This window comes from Panthera uncia, chromosome A2 (genome assembly GCF_023721935.1).
Source record: "Panthera uncia isolate 11264 chromosome A2, Puncia_PCG_1.0, whole genome shotgun sequence".
Classification (NCBI taxonomy): Eukaryota; Metazoa; Chordata; class Mammalia; order Carnivora; family Felidae; genus Panthera; species Panthera uncia.
This window is the reverse complement of record NC_064816.1, coordinates 108,634,469-108,655,138: the sequence shown is the minus strand read 5'-3', so window position 1 is coordinate 108,655,138 and position 20,670 is coordinate 108,634,469. Positions and strand designations below refer to the sequence as shown.

The 20,670-nt window shown below is 33.9% G+C and overlaps 1 protein-coding gene across 1 annotated transcript in view; it reads right to left on the bottom strand.

Annotated features, from left to right (window-relative positions):
* Positions 1-15,922, bottom strand: part of ABCB5 (ATP binding cassette subfamily B member 5) — a 110,616-nt gene extending 94,694 nt beyond the window's left edge. Inside the window, exons 1-4 of the mRNA XM_049641600.1 lie at positions 15,870-15,922; positions 13,588-13,642; positions 11,826-11,976; positions 8,359-8,413 (exon numbers count right to left, since the gene is read on the bottom strand). Coding sequence (XP_049497557.1) covers positions 8,359-8,413; positions 11,826-11,976; positions 13,588-13,642; positions 15,870-15,922 — 314 coding nt within the window. The remainder of the gene's footprint in view (positions 1-8,358; positions 8,414-11,825; positions 11,977-13,587; positions 13,643-15,869) is intronic.
* Between the last annotated feature and the right edge of the window lie 4,748 nt (positions 15,923-20,670).

Sequence of the window (20,670 nt, the reverse complement as noted above, 5' to 3'; positions counted from 1 at the left end):
AAAAACAGTGTATAAAATATTATATATATATATATATATATATATATATATATATATACTATTAAATATAAAATTCAACTTCAGGAATTTACCATAAGGAAATATATAAAAAAGATTAATCTAGATGGATGGTCATGTTAGCATTAACAACAATAAAGAAAAGCTGAAAACAATCTAGCACTAGACCAGATAAATGCAGTCATTTAAAAAATGTATACTGGGTACCTTCTATATGTGAGGTTTTAGAGATATAGTCATGAGCAAGATGATAAGACCCTATTCATGAAAAATTTACATTCTGGTGGGAGGAGACAGACAATACACATAGAAAAATAATGTCAGGTGGTTCTATGAGGGAAATAAACAGGGTGATAAGTCACAGACTAACGAATGGGTAAAGGTGAGTCGGGAGAGCTGGTGCAAATAGAGTGGTTAAGAAAACATTTTTTGAGGAAGTGATATTAGAGCTGGGATACAAAAGGTAAAATGGAGCCACACATAAAAATAGCAAGAAGAGTGTATTCTAGGGAAAAGAAGAACAATAAGGTCTGAGGCAGAAAAAAGCTTAGCATGTTCCAGGAACAAAAGAACTCCAAAGTGGTATGAAATGATTAGGCCAGAGAATTTAGCAAATATTGTAGGGTGACCATGGTGCATTGCACAGATTTTATTTTAAGAGAAGAAGTAGACCATTGGAGGATCTAAGCATGGGATGACCTTATCAGTTCAACTTTTAAAAAGATCAGCTGGCCCCTCTATGGAGAATGAATGGAAATGAAAGCAATGGAAGCAGGCAGTTTAGTTAGGAGGGTATTGCAATGGCCAACGTGAGAAGGATAGGGCCTTGGATAAAGATGCAGCTTAAGTATAAAGAAGTGGAAAGATTCTAGTTATATTTTTGAAATACAACAAACTGGAATTGCCAATGTATTGGATGCGAGGAATGTAGGAAGGGGAGAAATTAAGGATAACTACTTAGATTTTGATTTGAGCAACTGGGTGAAAGGTGTGCCATGTACAGCCATTGATGGCTGGGGATGGAACAGATCTGTAGGAGATATCAAGGGTTTTGATTTAGATATTTTAAGACTGAGATGCTTAGTAAACATCAAAGTGGAGATCAAGTAAGAAGCTGAAAATGAGAGTTAGGAGTACTTGGAACAGGGTCTAGGCTAGAGATGTAAATTTGAAAGGCATTAGCTTACAAGTGGTAATTAAAGGATTGACTGAGACCACCCACAGAGGGAGAGAGAGAAAGTGTGTGTGTGCGAGTTAAATGCAGATAAAAAAGATAAGAGGACCAAGGAATGAGCTCAGGTACTCTCCAAACATGGTAGTTTGGGGTGAAGAGAAAGAACCTGCAAAGAAAGCTGAGGAGTGGCCAAGGAGGTCGGTGGAAAGCCAGGAAAGTGAAGTACTAAGGAAAACAGAGAGAAACATTCAACTGATCCCCATTATTCCCAGATTCTGTGTTGGCAAATCTGTGTGCTCACTAAGGCTTATTTTTAACCCTGAAATGAATACTCAGATGTTTTCATTGTTACTCATGGACATGCATAGAGTGCCAAAAAATTTGAGTTGCTCAACAAAGATGATCCCAGCTGAAGTTGAACAAGGCAACACTCTGCCTGCTTGTTTTAGTTCTCACATTGTAAACAAGTGTCATTTTTTGTGGCATATGTAGTACCACGTTTTTCTAATTTTTGTATTTTTTCTTGATGATTTCACTATTTAAAATGACTCTTAAGCAGCATGCTGAAGGGCTATCTAGTGTTTCTAAGTGTAAGAAGGCTGTGGTGTGTCCTATGGAGAAAATATATGTGTTAGATAAGTGTCGTGTAGGCGTGAGTTATAGTGCTATTGACTATCAGTTCAATATTAATGAGTCAACAATATATATTAGATAAGATGTCTTTAAACGTTAATACGCACAAAATGAGGTTATGTGTTGACTGATGAAAATGTTGTGACCAGAGGCTCACAGGAACTTAATTAACCGTGTGTTTAACCTAGGAACAACAGTTTAATATTTCTAATTCAGTATCCGTGACAACTTTAATAAAACAAAAATATTTCAAATAGAACAGGATGTTTTCTAATGAGAGGCTTTATAAGGACAGCATAAAACACTAGAGGTTTAATAAAAATCACCTTACTGATTTTTTTTAATGTTGTGGGGAAAATGTTTATAATATTATAAGTAAAAATGGGTTGTAAAAACAAATGAGAAGAAGAAATGCAAGATCTGCACACTGGAAATTATAAAACATTGTTTGGAAAAATTAAAGATCTAAAAAAATTGAGAGGTAATCCATGTTCATGGATTAGAAGACTCAAAAATGTTTTCAAGGTGACAATATCCCCAAACTGATTTATGCAATCCAACTGATCAATGCAATCCCTCTCAAAAATCCCAGTAGGCTATTTGGCAGAAATTGGCAAGATGATCCTAAAATGTATGTAGAAATGAAGAGAACTCAGAAGAGCCAAAATGATTTTTAAAAGGAACAAAGTTGGAGGACTTACATTTCCTGATTTTATTTATTTATTTGTTTGTTTGTTTATTTATCCATTCATTCTCTAAAACTATACTAATCAAAACAGTGTGATACTAGCATAAGAACAAACATATCAATAAATGCAACAAAACTGACAGAACAGAAACCTTTACATTTGGACAGCTGATTTTTAGCAAAGGTGCCAAGGAAATTGAGAAAGGAGAATAGATAAATTTTTCAAGGACTTAGTGCTTGGGACAAATGGATATAGTCACATGCAGAAAAGTTAGAATCTTACCTCATAACAGTCACAAAAATAAACTGAAAATGGACCACAGACCTAAGTATAAAAGCTAAAATATTCAAAGTCCTAGAAGAAAACGTAGGAGAATATCTTCAAGATCTTGGGTTAGGCAAAGAATTCTCAAATCCAAAGGCACAATCCATAAAAGAAAAAAACCTGATAAATTTTACCTCATCATCAAAACTTAAAATTTTTGTGTTTCAAAAGAAACCTTTAATAAAATGAAAAGGCTAGCCATAAACTGGAAGAAAAAACTTGCCAATCATACATATGACAAAAAACTTGTATCCCAGAACTTATAAAATAGAACTCTCATAATTCAATAATAAGAAAAGGCACAATTAAAAATAGTCTAAATATTTGAACATTTAACCAAAGAAAATATATGAATGCTTAAAATGTATTGAAAAAAACTTCTCATTATTAGTCACTAGAGAAATGCAAGTTAAAGCCACAATATGATACCACTTGACACCTATTACTAAGACTATAATAAAAAAGACAGACAATAAACAAATGTTGACAAGGATGTGGAGAAATTGGAATCCATATACATTGTTGGTGAAAAAGCAAAATGGTGTAGCCAGTTTGGAAATGGTTTGGCAGTTTCTTTAAAAGCTAAACATAAACTTACCATATGACCCAGCAATTCCACCTAGGTAACCACCCAAGAGAAATAAAAACATATATACACACAAAGATAACTATACTGATGTTAATAGAAGCATTATTTTTAAAATAGTAAAAAACCAGAAACAATCTAAGCGCCCATCACCTGGTAAATAGATAAAAAAAAAATGTGTACCCCTGAAATGGATTACTACTAAGCAATAAAAAGGAATAAACTACTAATACATGTTACAACATGGATGAAACTCAAAAACACTATGCTGGCTCAGTGGGTTAAGCATTTGACTTTGGCTCAGGTCATGATCTCATGGCTTGTGAGTTCGAGCCCTGCGTGGAGCTCTGTGCTGACAGCTCAGAGCCTGGAGCTTGCTTCAGATTCTGTGTCTCTGGCTCTCTCTGGCTGTCCCCTGCTTGTTCTCTGTCTCTCTCTCTCTCAAAAATAAATAAACATTAAAAAAAATAAAGAAAATGAAGTGTGTATTATAGATAAGTGCCCTGGAATGACTCAAGCCTTTTTTTTTTTTTTTTAATGACACAGAATCCTGCGTCTCCATCTCTCTCTACCCCCCACCCCCTGCTTATGCATTGTCACCCTCCCTCTCTCTCTCTCTCTCAAATATAAATAAACATTAAAAAAACCACTATGCTAATAAATAAAAGAAGCCAGGTGCCCTACATATTATGTTTCCATGCACATGCAATGTCCTAAATGTAAATCTTTAGAGATAGAGAGCAGATAAGTGGTTGGCTGGGGCTGGGTGTGGGAATGCAGACTGACTGTGAGGAAGGGATCTTTACAGAATGATGGAAGTGTTCTAAAACCAGATTGTCATGATGGTTGCACAACTCTGTCAGTTTACTAAAAATCATTGACGTGTACAGTTAAAACTGGTGAGTTTTATGATAAGTAAATTATGTCTCAATAAAGCTATTAAAATCATATAAACAGTATAATTCTAATTATATTAAAATTATGTATGTGTACTCATACATGTAAAAATATTATAATAATAAAAACAAAACTAATGTTTATTATCCATTAGTGGCAGGATTATAAGTGATTTAATTTTCTTCGTGCATTTTTTCTTTTCATGTTATGTACAATGAAAATATTAAGCATTTAATCAGAAAAGGTAATTAAAATAATTTTTACAGAAGCACCGATTCACTTTTTAATAGACTTTTCCTTAAGAACAAAGAAAATAACACATTCAATTTATTGCAAATTGAAGATACTATAGTTATTACCTCTCATTTATCTAGTAATCAAACTTCCAAACTACCTGGGACCCAGAAGAAGAAGCCCCAGTAGTCCCAAAGTGGAGGTACTTTATTTTGCACCAGTAAATGAAACTACCTTCATGGTCTAAGTCTTCTGATTCAAAACCACATGCAAATTAAGGCTGATTTAATAGCTTCATTTATTGAGCATTTATTTTGTGTTAAGTATTATGTCAGGCCCTTGACATATCTGAGTATCATTGAATCTTCAGGAAGTATTAATATTTCATTTTGCATATGAAGAAACTGAAGCTTACAGAAGCTCCCCAACAGGTTCCATAGTTAAAAAGTGGTTAAAAATCCATCACCTTAATCCTGAACCCATGATATGAATCCTGAATATATGATCTGAATCACTCTAGCAATATTTCTGAGGAGAAAGCATTCTCAGATAGATTCAGGAAACCCTGTATACCTAGTGTCATTCTTCCTTGGAAACATGTGAACATATCAAGAAATCAAAAACTAAAGATATTAACTTTGTTCAATGCAGGATGTCTCAGACCAATTAACTATGAATACTCACCTCCTTTTAAAATGTACCACATATTAACAGTCCCATTTTACACAATTTAGGAATTATTCTAGGTCCTTACTTGATGCAGCAGAATTTGCTATCTACTTAATCTATCAGCCAATATCCGGTTTGATCTTCCTTCTAAATAAGAGAACCTTCATTTTATTTGAAGTGGCAATATGCCCAGCTAAAATGGATGTGGTCCTATGACTAGAACAAAGACAGAAGGATGCTGAGTCCCTAATGCCTTTTGAACCATATTTCATCCTTAGACTACCAACTTTCAGATATTTACATGTAAGAGAAATAAATTTCTATCATGGTTAAACAACTATTACCATGGGTTTTACATTAAATGCAACTGAAGTAAATCTAACAGAGCCTTGGTAATCTAGTTTGCCCCTTCATTTTCAAGTAGATTATGAAAGATATATTAGAAGTAGCAAAAAGGAGGGAACAACTTGCTTAAAAGTTCATACAGAATTAATTAATTAACCCTTGACAGACGAGGGGGCATCATATTTACCATCAATCATCTTGGGACTATTTAATCATTATGATTTGGACTCGACAAGAAAATATTCAATTATTTTCAGAATATTTGGTAAATAAAATAAGGATACAGGCTGAACATCAAAAACATTAAACTTATATAAAGCTATGAGTCATTATCTGTAGATAATAACACAGGTAGAATAAAATTCTTTGGTTCCTGATGATTATAGCTGAAAGAAGTATTTTTACCTTATCCTCATCCAAAAAAGAGGATATAAAGTAATGATTCTCAGAAATGTGTTCATCAGGGGCACCTGGGTGGCGCAGTCGGTTAAGCGTCCGACTTCAGCCAGGTCACGATCTCGCGGTCCGTGGGTTCGAGCCCCGCGTCGGGCTCTGGCCTGATGGCTCGGAGCCTGGAGCCTGTTTCCGATTCTGTGTCTCCCTCTCTCTCTGCCCCTCCCCCGTTCATGCTCTGTCTCTCTCTGTCCCAAAAATAAATAAAAAACGTTGAAAAAAAAATTAAAAAAAAAAAGAAATGTGTTCATCAAAACATTAGTTCCACAGGATGTTACTAGGTGTTTGGGGAAAAATGGGTTTTATAGTCAAATAGTAATAACTGGCAATAAATGGACCTTTACTACATTTATCTGTCCTATGTATATCCAAAAGGAGGTTGTCATATGATATTGTCAAAATCAGTTTGACCATGAAATCTTTTCTCTTCATGTATCTCAAATATCCCAAAACAGAACACTGGTTTGAGGAACAATAGCATAACAAATACAACAGATCAAAAATGTTAAGAATGTTTCTTTGTAAATTTCAAAGTCTTTTAATAACTGTATGCAGACATATCTCTTCATTTTATTCTCCCTTTTATTATCTGTTCTTTAAATGGATGCTACTATTTTTCAAAATTCCAAAATTCTTTGTAAAAAGCTCAAACCTCATCATTATACATCAGAACCTCAGTTTAATACTGTAAGAATAGAATTCAGTAAAAGGCAATACACTGGATCTCAACAAGGAATTTTCAAAAGACCCACTATAAAGAAATTTTATGTAAGAGTTGCTAAAAAACAGAATCAACATTCAAAGAGAGTTCAGGCTGCAGCAAAGTACAACTGGAGGGGGTGCCATTTACACTGCATGCTGTCCAATACAACTTATTGTGTCAAAGAAAATATTCCATATCTGTGATAGACAAGATGACACCAGCCAAATGTGGCTATTGAACACTTGAACTGTGACTGAAAATGAGGAACTAAATATGTAATTTTATTCAATTTTAATTAATTCAAATTCAAATAGGCATATGTAGCTGTGGCTAACATATTGGACAGGGCAGGTCAAGGATTATGGCCCAGAGAGTTTCACTGCAATGTGATAGGTGTCCCTTGTGTTGTACAACATGTAGGATTCACTTTTGGGAGTAAAATGAGGGATCACTTAGGTCCGTAGCAAAAACTCTCATAATTTTAGTGAGACACTACTAAGTCCATTGAATATACTCAATAAACAGCTTCGCTTTAACAAAGTCAACACATAACAGGAAATGATACCATTTAATATATAAAACACAAAAACTGAATGCCCTTATAAATTATTTACTTCAGACTTTACAATTTTTAGTTTGAATACAACATCACCATAATAGTCTCAATAATTAGTCTCCAAAATTAGTCAATAAAACTTTACTGTTATTGTTTTTAAAATTATTTCATTATTTGAGCAGCTGGGTGGCTCAGTTGATTAAGTGTCATACTCCTGATTTTGGCTCAGGTCATGATCTCATGGTTCATGAGTTCAAGTCCTGTGTTGGGCTCTGTGTTGACAGCATGGAGCCTGCTTGGGATTCTCTTTCTCTCTCTCTCTCTCTCTCTGCCCCTCCCCCACTTACACTCTCTCTCTTTCTCCCTCTCAAAATAAATAAACATTTAAACAATTATTTTACTATTTTTAGTATTTGTTGCACATGATTTTCGGTGTTTAAGGTTTACAGAAGTAGCATTTTTCTCTAAGATTTGTAAGGAAAGTAATTTGAAAAAAAGAAAAAAATAAGTTCTTTAGTCTTTAGGATATGTACCTTCAGTTCTAGAAGGCAAAATTTGTCTAAAAATACAAATCTCAAAATGAATTTTCTACTGATGACAATTCTGTCAAATACAATTTAAGGCTTATGAACTTAGTGACTTTCAAATAGAAGAAAAATTATATAATAACTCTATTTTGTATATCCAATGAAAGAAAAGGACACATTTATGGGGTGTGCCTGGGTGGCTCAGTTTGTTGAGCGTCTGACTTAGTCTCAGGTCATGATATCGTGGTTTGTGGGTTCAAGCCCTGCATTGGGATCCCTGCTGATGGCACGGAGCCTGGAGCCTGCTTCGGATTCTGTGTCTCCCTCTCTCCCTACCCCTCCCTCACGCACAGTCTGTCTCTCTCTCTCTTTCAAAAATAAATAAATATTAAAAAAAAAAGAAAAGGACACATTTGCTTTAATCACTTATATGTAATATTAATGATGAAACCTTAGTTTTTTTCTTGTAAGTACTGAATAAAGCAGCGTGCAATAAACATGATACTGATATTTTACATTACTTACACAGTAACACATTAACATTACTTACACAGTAATATCTTCATTCAGCTTCTCTTGAGACTGAGTACAATTCTGGTGATTTGCTGTAACACAGTTTTTAAATTATGAAGGCAATTAATTTATAATTGGCCACACTGTTTCATACATAGCCCTCCAAATGAAATATAATGCACCCTCAAGAAAATGGACTTAATATCTTATGGTTTATGATCATCTTAACTTTCTATTCTTTAACCTAAAGTTTGAAACTATTATTGCTCCTCTCAAAAAGAACTCGTGCAATGTGAAAAATTGTAAGGAAATATTAACTATGTATCTCATATCTGGAAAAAATTCTTTAGGACATCTCTGATTCCAGACAAAAGTTGTGTAAGTAATAGTAATAGAATTCATCTTTCCTGCTGAGATTATGCATTTAGAATTCAGTTTGAGATATCCCAGGGAATAATTTAGAAAGTCCAAGAAAAGCAGGAACACATGTGAAAAATTCTAGAAGTAACAGTCATGGTAAAAATTTAAGTGAAGCTCATTGAAATATGTTGGGTGAAACAAGGATAGCAACATAATAAAACAGTATTTAAAATAATCTTTGGATTATAAATTTTATATGTAAACTCTTCTAAGAGTTTTTTTTTAAGTTTATTTGAGAGAGAGAGAGAGAGAGAGAGAGAGAGAGAGAGAGAGAAGGGAAAATGAGCAGAAGAGGGACAGGGAGAGAATCCCATGGGATTCACAACACAGGGCTCGATTCCACGACCATGAAATCATGACCTGAGCCGAAATCAAAAGTCAGATGCCCAAAATATTGAGCCACCCAGGCGCCTCTACATGTACACTTTTCTATACATCTTCTGGTAAAAAATACACCATACATTAATTATTATATCAAGGTTGTGATTTCACAAACAGCACAAAACAGTGGTCAATATCCACTATCCACTATCATAATTTTCTTTCTTAAAACTTTTTCAATAAACATTTGAAATGAATTCTAGACATCTCATCTGTTCATCTTTTACATAACTGCACCATCATCACATATGATAATGTCTATGATCTTTATATGCGAACAATAATCTTTTCCTTATTCCATTTATGGAATTATGGTAAGAAAACATTTTAAAGAAATTTATTCCACATATTAGAATTAATACAGAAGTACTAAACTCTAGTGGAAAGTTTTAATGAAATTAACTGAGCTAATTAAGAGAATAAACATTTTTCGTAAAAATGGTACCTAAAATCACATAAAAATGGCATATTCTCATTTTGGAGATTATAGTAATAGAGGTAGCATATGCAAAAGTTAAGTGCTGGCACAAAAATGGGCCCTTGATCAGTGACAGTTATTATTCATATTTTCATTTGTTGGAGCAAATAATCCTCTTCTACATTTCTCCAGAAAATCAATGTTAAGTTGAAGGTATATAATTTAATGTCCTCACTTCTCTTTAATAATATGCTGTACCAATAGTATCCATGTATTTATCTAAACCTTTACCAAACCTCTTTTGGTATGGTTTGGTAAACGTTCACCACATTTGACAAACAACACAATGAAATTTAAAAAACCTGGAGAAGGCCTAACCAAAATCAAAAGTCAAAATTCAAAGCAATATCAGTAGTTATGTTCTGCCCATCCTGTCTAAAGCTGGTAAGAGAATCAATTATAGAGTAGCTCTAACAAAATGAATATTCCTAAGCATATTGGCTTAGGTTGCTAGATTGTTCCTTCCCTCCTTCTTTCCTTCACTCATTCATTTGGAGAGAGACACAGTTGGCAGTCAATAAATATTTACTCAGTGAATTGGTGGCTTCATTTGTTTAACAAACAGAATAGCATCCTTAATTTAGCTTCTATCATTAAAATACTAAAAATTAATTGTGTAGACAGGAGATCATCACATGAAAAGACAAAGAAGTGGAAGCAATGGCTTTATCCTGCTCAAACAAGACTAGGACACTTAAAAGATTAGCCTTTAGGTGGAAAACAAGAGGATATATGTTAGTATTTAAATTTAAATAGGACAGAGAGGGGAAGTACAGTATATAAAGCTAGGCTTATGTCTAAAAGACAGTCCAAGTTTTAATGACACATTTATCTCAGTTATAATAAACAGCTACAAGGATGCTTCTTATTGTATAATTTGTGGAAAACATAAAATCAGGGAATTACTAATATTTTTAATATCCTTCAGATTAAAAAAAAAGGCTATGGATACTATGTCAGTGCATAAAATTACTGGATTTACCTCTAAAGAATGTTACCTTGAAGAACACGACCCTGAAATAGGATACTACAAAGGTAATGATACATGAAAGACATCTATAACTATGGGAAATATAAAAACACCTTTTCCCCTATGCCTGATTATTAGATTTCCCTCCTATCTTTATTCAGGGTATTTGTCTCTAGTATCGTAATTTTCTGCATGCTCATTTTGGCTTCCTTGCTGCATTATGTTCTACAATCCCATGCATGTCTATATACTATTAATGAAACTTGAAGCAGTTATCTGAGAGATTTTGTCACTTTTGATTTCTTCTTTTTAAAGTGTGTATTATGGGGGTTACTGGGTGGCTCAGTCAGTTAAGCGTCTGACTTCACCTGAGGTCATGATTTCATGGCTAGTGAGTTTGAGCCCCCTGTCAGGCTCTGTGCTGACAGCTCAGAGCCTGGAGCTTGCTTCAGATTCCATGTCTCTGGCTCTTTCTGCCTGTCCCCTGCTCATGCTTTCCCTCCTCTCTCTCTCTCTCGAAAATAAATAAACATTAAAAAAATAATAAAGTGTGTATTATAAATAAGTGCCCTGAAATGGCTCAAGCCTTTGATTAAATCACGATATGATGATCACTTTTGATAGGAAATTATTTAATTTCCTGGAGAGACAAGTTGAGGTACACTCAGTCTCAGATGATTTTTTTTTTGAGAGAGAAAGCAAGTGAGGGAGAGGGGCAGAGGGAGAGAGACAGAATCTCAAGCAGGCTCCACGCTCAGCACAAAGCCTGACTTGGGGCTCGATCCCATGACCCTGGGATCATGGCCTAAGCCAAAATCAAGAGTTGGGTGCTCAACCAACTGAACCACCCAGGTGCCCCTCAGATGATTTTTATATACTATGAACGGAAATGGCTTTTGGACTTGAACTGCAACAATGGTTCTCTTCTGGGTTTTCAGCCTGCTGGCCCACCTGGCAGATTTTGTATATATCAGCTTCCATAATGGCATGAACCAATTCCTTAACAAAAATTTCTTTCTCTTTCTCTCTATAAATATATACACATGCACTCACATCCTTTTGGTTCTGTTTCTTTGACAAATACTAATACAGACTTTGGTTCTTTAGTCCCTGGCAATATGGAAGAATAAAGACTTATATACATATCATGTAGATATTGTTTGACAATATACAAATCTGTATTATGAGCTCTCTGTTTGTTTTATTTAATGCTTTTGAGTCCCCAGAAACATAGAAAAGTAAATACTGTGCTCACTTGTATTGGTTTTGACTAGACATCCACTAATAAGGTTATCACTCATTTCTCCTAAAATCAGTGACATTACAGGAAGACAGGCTCCGTTTACCAGTGATGCCAGTAATCCCAGGATCATGAGTGTGATGTCCAGTCTGTCAGCAAAGCGAAACTGAGGAAAACAAAACATAGTAGCATTACAGCTGTAAAAAACAAAAATAAAACCAACCTACAGTTTTTGCCATCAAGTAAATGATATTTCATAAATTAAGAGACTCAATAAATGTGTAAAATCATGGAAAAGTATTTTATATATAAAATTAAAAAAAGGATCCCTGATATTAATGATTTACAATGTATTTTGAAGAAGTTGTTGCTGGTTGTTGAAGAAGTTGCTATAAAGTAGCTCTATCTCTAAAATAAACATTTAAAAGATTTTTTAAAAATTAAAAAAATAAAGTAGCAAAATCTGTACAAATTATGCATCTATGACACAGGTCAGATAGATGTGGGTATGAATCAGAAACTTCCTTCCATTTGGTTGATTCTAAAATAAATTAATATATTTTGAAACACTGCAATGACAATATCTTGGCTTATGGACAGTTGAACTTCAAACTTTCAATTCTTTAGGTTTATCAACATCATAGCAATGATAAAAGTAAGTGCAGTGAATGGTAACCATGTGGTAAAAATTAGTTCACCAAATATAATAAATTATATTTTTCATTCTTATTTAAATTCCTTTGATTTTTTTTCTAGCTGGGGCAGTATCTATTCTATAAACTTATTTATAATAATAATTTGTAAGTCTGTTTGGAATAAGAAAAAGATAATTGAAAAAGAGAAGAAAGAAATCATTGAAAGCCAAATACTGAATGCTTTATATTCTGTTCTATAGCAGATCCCAACAATGCTATTCCAAAACAAAAACATGAACAAAACTTGAAAATATGGATTATTTATCTTACTGAGAGGTCAAGATAAAATGTATAGTGGTACTGAAATGAAATTAGATTTGTATAAAAGCAAGAGGAACTTAGTACATATTTTATGAGTGGAGACTGAAAAAATTTAATGTATTACCATTTATTCATATGATAGCTAATAAATATTTATGGAGTAACTGCCACAGTATTGTACTTGGTACTACAGATGATAAGAGGGCATCTGTTCATCCACCTTCCTCCATAACAGTGTGTTATGTCTTTGATAAAGTTTGTCATGTTCTGCTACTTCCCAGGTTTTTTAGAATTTGACTTTTGAAAAAGCAGGTACTGTTTTGTGTGAATTTCTAATGATACTGATAGCCAGAATGACATACAGATTAGAGTAGGTAGAGGAATTGTTTTGGGAACACATTCCTGAAAATGGTCCTTGAACATAATCCTAAAGACATATGCTAACATACTTTTTTTAGGTATATGTTTTGTAAAATATTTACATAATTATTTTTTATTTAAAAGAATTTATATACTTTGAAAATAACCAAGCGACTTTTATCAATGTATGCATCACACACACATGCACACACTTTTTTTTTTTTTTTTTTTTTTTTTTGCAAAATTGGGATCATTGTGTAAATACTGTGCTTTTTTTCTTATCCCTTATTATGGAAACGTTGGGTTAATTATATTTTTTCCTATGAGAGGTAATATTTTAATTACTTATAAAATTACCCTTCTTCCCCCCACAACAGATGTGAACTATCAATCATTTTAAGCACTACTAACAATTCCCTAAAATTGTATGATATATGTACTTTTTAACTGATTTCACTTACTATCTCAATAGGTCCAACAATTTGTTTTCTTACTTTGGAGAGTTCTTGTAGTTTTCTGGAAAATAAATGTTGAAGATGGAAAGGTTACAATGTAAATATAACTGCAGATTTTTCCAGTTAAAATTGTTCCTAACTATCAAATCTTACTCTTGATAGCAAATCCGCATCAACAATGAAATTTTAAAAACACGCTTAAGGATATACAGTACAAGGTTTTTATCATAATCAATGGGAAAACTAAGTTGTCACTGGCTATGTCTACATTAGTTAGGGTAACAAGTGAAGGCAAACCTCTGGAATAGAAATTTTTTAATTGCGGTTAGTTAAGTACATTCATATGGTGCTCCCATCACCACCATCCATCCACAGAACTTTTATCTTGAAAAACTGACTCTATACCCATTAAACAGTAATTCCCCTTCTTCTCTCTTGGCCCTAGCTTCTGGCAACTACCATTCTATTTTCTCTCTCTATGAATCTGACTACCTTAGGTGCCTCATGTAAGTAGGACTATATAGTATCTTGTTCTTTTCTGTAGGGTTTATTCACCCTATTCTGTAGGGTTAAATACCTTCAATGTTTATCTATGTTGCAGCACATGTCAGAATTTTTCTCCTTTTTAAGGCTGATTACTATTCCATTGTATGTATATAACATATTTTATTTATCCATCCATCCACTCATCAGTCAATGAACACTTTCAGAGTGCTTCTACTCTTTGCCTACTATGAATAATGCTGCTATGAATATGGGTATACAAGTATCTTTTCAAATCCCCACTTTCAATTCTTTTGGGTAAATAACTAAGATCAAAATTGCTGGATCACATGATTATTTTTAATTTTTTGAGGAACCATCATACTGTTTTCCATAGCAGCTGCACTATTTTATATTCCTATCAACCATGCACAAGGATTTTCTACATACTCACCAATACTTGCTATGTTATATTTTGTTTTTTAATTATTATTTTTAATAGCATACATCTTAATGGGTATAAGGTGGTAGATTGGAATTTTTAAGATTTGTAACAAGAGGAAATGTAAGCTTTTAATGAAAGAAGTACTATTAAGTATGCATTAAATAAGTATAACATGAATTTTGTCCCCCACTGAAAATTTCCTTTCTTAGCTCACATTTCAAGTCCAGATGAAAACTATAGGTTTTATTCATTGCTTTCACAGAAATCTGTCAATTAAAGACACATACACATACAACATTCTTATACATTAAAGGAAGACTAGAGGGCAACATTAAGTTTTCGAAAAAAGACATCACAGAAGGATGAACTTCTGACTCTCCTCTCCAGCTTTGTAACATAGCTCCATCAGCTTTGATAAATGTCAAGTCACTTAATTTTATTCCCTCTGAGGTTAAAAATTCATTTAAATACTGGGCCATTTTGTTCTGAGATGTTTCACAGATGACAACAAGTGCTTTAAGATTGTAAAGCCCTTCCTTTACCTCAAATGCTGATTTGAAAGTTTTTATTTTATTATTTAAGTAATCTCTACCTCCAACATGGGGTTCAAACTCATGACTCTGAGATCAAGAGTGGCATGCTCCTCTTGACTGAGCCAGCCATGAACTCCCCACATCCCCCCAACAAATGCTGATTTTAGCTAAGACTCAGTAAGCTCTGTTTTCAAATTTGTTTCAGGGAAATATTTCTGTCTTTCATTGACCTTCATGAAAAGCCTCTGAAGGAGGGTTTGGGTGGTCTTTTGAAAGTCTCTTTTCTACCAGAATTTAAAGCAGAAAATAGTACATGAGGAGATATGGTGGGAACTGCCTTTCTGGCTATTTGTAGCCCTGCATTAAGGAAACAAGCCATCAAAAGAGGTCCTCTTGACTTTTACAGCTTATACATCTAATTGTAACGCCATTATTATAATAAAAGTGAAACAAATAGACTTTAAGCTATTTCAATTTTAAATCTGTAAATTAATGGATTATAGGTATAGGAAATTTTTATAACATACAAACATACATAAACACACAGACATCTATTCAGTGAAAAAATAATCAGAATCCAGTATTTTCCTGCATTAAATGTACCACATGGACTGAAGGATCCCTAGAGAACTGAATTGAAAATATTCAGGTATTTCTTCTCTTGTACTGGTAAGCTACAAGAAATTCACTGATTATGTTGAATTCCAGCACAAAAATAGCACTGCTATTTTTGGAAAAAATTACAAACATTTTTGCTATAGCTTTGAAAAGGATAAAGCATATCTGAAATTGCAGAAGGCTTTCAGTAGAATCTAGACAAAGCTTACCCGTTTCTCAGATAATTTTCTTGCATCTCTTCAGCTCTTTCAGAATTTGCCATCTTTTCACAATTTAATTCTTCTGAAATATTAATAAATATATCATGACCATGCATTCTTTACATCCCTAACAGCTTCTGAAAAAGTATGATGCTGAGTTTCACCCTGCCGTCCCACTCTGCACCCTAATTGAAGTATCTGGTTAGGTAGCTCATTTATTCAGATTTTATCATTGAATTTACAGTTTTGCTGCTTTATTCTCAGCTTAGATTTGAAGCTAATAAAAATTCTAGAAATGAAATAAAAGGAAAGCCAGATCCTGTGCACAATCCATGTTTTTTCAGGACACTGGGTTGTATTCCTACACTGCCACCGATTTGATTGTAATTCATGACACTTTTAAATGTATCTCATGTTTAGTTTTCTCTATAAAAAGTTGATGAAACAGGGGGCACCTGGATGGCTCAGTCAGTTAAGCAACCCACTGGATTTCTGCTCAGGTCATGGTCTCACATTTCATGAGATGGAGCCCCGCGTTGGGCTCTGCTGACTGCATGGAGCTTGCCTGGGATTCTCTCTCTCCCTCTCTCTCTCTGCTCCTCCCCCACTAGCACTCTTTCTCTCAAAATAAATACACATTTTTTAAAAAGTTGAGGCAACAGTTTCTGTTAGCCAGCAGTTTGAAATTTGTTTTTAATGTTTATTTATCTTTGAGAGAGAGAGAGAGGGAGGGAGGGAGGGAGGGAGAGAGAGCGTGCACAAGCCAGGGTAGGGGCAGAGACAGAGAAGGAGACACAGATGCCAAAGCAGGCTCCAGGCTCTGAGCTGTCAGCACAGAGCCGGATGCAGGGCTCAAACTCATGAATCGTGAGATCATAACCTGTGCTAAAGTCTGCCTCTTAGCCAACTGAGCCAGCTAGGCACCCATATTAGCCACCAGTTTGAAGGAATACGGTATCTAATTTACCAAATATAAGCAAGTTAGAGCTTCTCTCATGTACAGTTATCAAAAAATTAGAATATTTTGAAAACCCATTCATCATTAAAATTATATTAAGAATAATGTATACTTCCTTGGGATGACACTTCAGAATCTTAGCCTGTCTTAAGATTGGAATTATGTACATAAATTTTCATTTCATTGCAAATGTAGAGATATTTTGACTGAATCTTGTTAGGAAATATACCATATTACCTATATTGAGATAATTATAAATAGTATGGATTTAAATTGTAGAGTAGAGTTACTAATGAAATATTACCCAAGTGTCTGAAAAAAGCAAACAAACAAACAGTACCATTTTTAATAGTAAGCTTCTCCATGAAGGAATAAGGCTCAATGAGTCCATTTTTAGTGGCTGATAAATAAAGCATGATATGAATACATTGGCATACTTTTCCTTTTTCATAAATCAATGGTCATAATTTCACATAAGAAATATTTACAACTGCCATACTTGACTTTACATTATCTCCAGTTATTTGACATATATGTAAGGGAAATAATAAAATAGACTCTACCAATCATTTGAATTTTACAGAAGTTAACAGCTATACTAAAAACCTTACAAATTCATAAAAAGAAATAAAAACAATTTGGGCTTACCTCAGTGAGTGCATGATCCGTTCATTTAAACCAAAATTTTGTGTGGTTTCTCTCCTCAGCAAATACCTAAGTGTACTCTTAAACTGTGCTTTACTAAGCTTATTTTCTGATCATGCTGTAATATCTGATTATGACAATGGTGACTTTCCAGGTAAAGCACACAATGTTCTTCATGCCATACTGCACATGGGAAACAAAGTGAGCAAAAAACACCCCCACTGAGCCAAAGAAATAATTTTTAAAGATCTGTAGTGTCTTTAATTTTCTTTTTTGCTTTTCTCAAATCTATATCATGTTCACTGACACATTCTTATATTACAATTCTTAGTTACCCTATTAGATTGTATTTCTTTAATTACTCCTTCATAAATTCCTTGAAAAAGGTGTTAAGATTGCATTATGTATCAGCTGCTAGTTTATAGAACTAAAAACATATGTTCCCTTCTCCTGAAGAACTCACATGCCCCCCTCCACTTTTTTCTCTATACTATGTCCTTGCTGCTCAGTGTGGTCCCAAGACCAGTAGCATCTGCAACACGTGGGGCTTTACTAGACATGCAGAATTAATTTTTTTAAATTATGGCAGAATATACATAAAACTTAATATTTTAACCATGTTTAAGTTACCATTCGGTGGCATTAAATACATACACAATGTGCAAGCATCACCAGTACAGAAATTTTTTATAATGCCAAACTGAAACTCTGTACCCATTAAAAAACTTTCCATTTTTTCTTTTCTCCAGTCCCTAGTCACCACCATTCTGATTTCTGTCTCTATGAAGTTGCCTATTCTAGGCATCTCAGATAAGTAGAATGGTACCAATATTTTTCCCTTTGTGTCAGGCTTATTTCATTCAGCATGTTTTCAAGTTTCATCCATGATATGTCATGTATCAATGTTTCATTCCTTTTTTTTTTTTAAGTTTATTTATTTATTTTGAGAGAGAGGGAGAGAGAGAATCTCAAGCAGGCTCCACATTGCAGCTGCAGAGCCTGACATGGGGCTTGATCTCATGAACTGAGAGCTCATGACCTGAGCCGAAATGAAGTCGGACACTTAACTGAATGAGCCAGCCAGGTGCCCCAAAGTTTCTTTCCTTTTTAAGGCACAGTATGTATGTACATATACCACAGTTTGTTTACCCATTCATTTGTTGATGGACATTTGGATTGTTTCCACCTATTAGTGACTGTGAATAGTGCTACTATGAACATTGGTATATGAATATTGGAGCCCTCTTTCAATTCTTTTGGAATTGAAGTGGAAATAATGGATCATATATCAATTCTGTTTACCTTTTTAAGAAACTGTCATATTGCTTTTCACAGTAGCTGTACCATTTTACATTCCTACCAGCAAAGCACAAAAGTTCCAGTTTCTCCATATCTTCACCAATACTTTTATTTTCTAGTTTATTGGTAATAGTAATCCTGACAGGTATAAAGTGGTCTCATTATGGTTTTGATTTGCATTTCCCTAATGACTACTGAAATTAAGCATCTTTTAATGTATTCATTAGCCATTTGTATGTCTTCTTTGCAGAAATGTGTATTTAAGTCACTGCCCATTAAACATTTTTTTTATACTTAACTTGTAGTTCCTTATGTATTCTGGATATTAAATCATTATCAGATTATAGGATTTGCAAATACTCTCTCCCATTCTGTGGGTTGTCTTTTCAGTCTTGTAATTGTAGCCTTTGATGCACAAAAGTTTTTTATTTTGATGATGTTAAATTTATCTATTTTTGCTTTTTATTGCCTGGGCTTTGGTATCATAGTCAAGACATTATTACCAAATCCAATGTCATAAAGCTTTTCTCTGGTTTTTTTTTTCCTAAAGGTTTGATAGTTTTAGCACTTACATTTAGATCTTTAATCCATTTTGAGTTAATATTTCCACATGGTGTAAAATAAAGGGTCTAGCTTCATTCTTTTATATGTAGATATCAAGTTTTGCCAGCACCATTTATTGAAAACACTGTTTTTCTCCACTGAATGGTCTTGACATCCTTGTTGAATATCATTTTATCATATATGTGCGAGCTTATTTTGGGGCTATTTTATTCCATTGGTCTATATGTCTTTATGCTAGTTCTACATTCTTTTGATTACTATAGCTGTGTAATATATTTTGAAATCAGGAAGTGTGACTCTTCCAAATTTGTTCTTTTTCAAGATTGCTTTTGCTATTTTCAAGATTATCTTTGCTCTTTGCCATTTTGCTACTGTTTTGCTATTGTTCAGCTATTTGCTATTTTTGCTATTTGCTATCTTTTTAAAGATGGTTTTTTTATTTGCTATTAAAACTCTATAGGATTTTCAGGATGGGTTTTCCTATTTATGCAAAAAAATGTTATTGGGATTTTCATACGGGTTACATTGAATCTGTAGATCACTTTCAGTAATACTTTCAGTCCTCTTAGATCTGTAGATCACTTTCAGTCATATTAATAATATTATAAGTCTTCCAGTCCATGAACATAGAATGCCTTTTCATTCATTTCTGTCTTCTTTCCTTGACTAAGTTTATTTCCAAGTATTTTATGATAATGTTATAATGGAACTGTTTTCTTAATTTTCTTTCCTGATTGTTAGTGGGTAGAAAAGCAATTAATATTTTTTTAGATTCCACATACGAGATCGTACAATATTTGTCCTTCTCTGTCTGACTTATTTCATCTAGCATAGTTCCTTCAAGACTCATCATAAATTGGTTTTTCCTTTCGTGAGGACTTCCTTTTTTATGGCTGAATAATATTCCATCATGTGTGTATGTGTATGTATGTGTGTGTGTGTGTGTGTGTGTGTGTGTATGTATGTGTGTGTGAATACACACCACATTTTCTTTATTCATTCATCTGTTGATGGACCCTTAGGTTGCTTCCATTTCTTGGCTTTTGTAAATAATGCTGCAATGAACATGGGGGTAGAGATATGTCAAGATAGTGATTTGACTTCCTTCTGATATATACCCAGAAAGGTAACTGCTGGATCATATGGTAGTTCTGTTTTTAATATTTTGAGAAACTTCCATATTGTTTTCTACAATGGCTGTACTGAATCATACTTTTTAAAATCCATTCCAGAGGGTGCCAAGGTGGCTCAGTGGGTTGAATGACTAACTTCACTCAGGTCATGATCTCACGATTTGTGAGTTTGAGCCCCATGTCAGGCTCTCTGCTGTTGGCATAGAGCCCT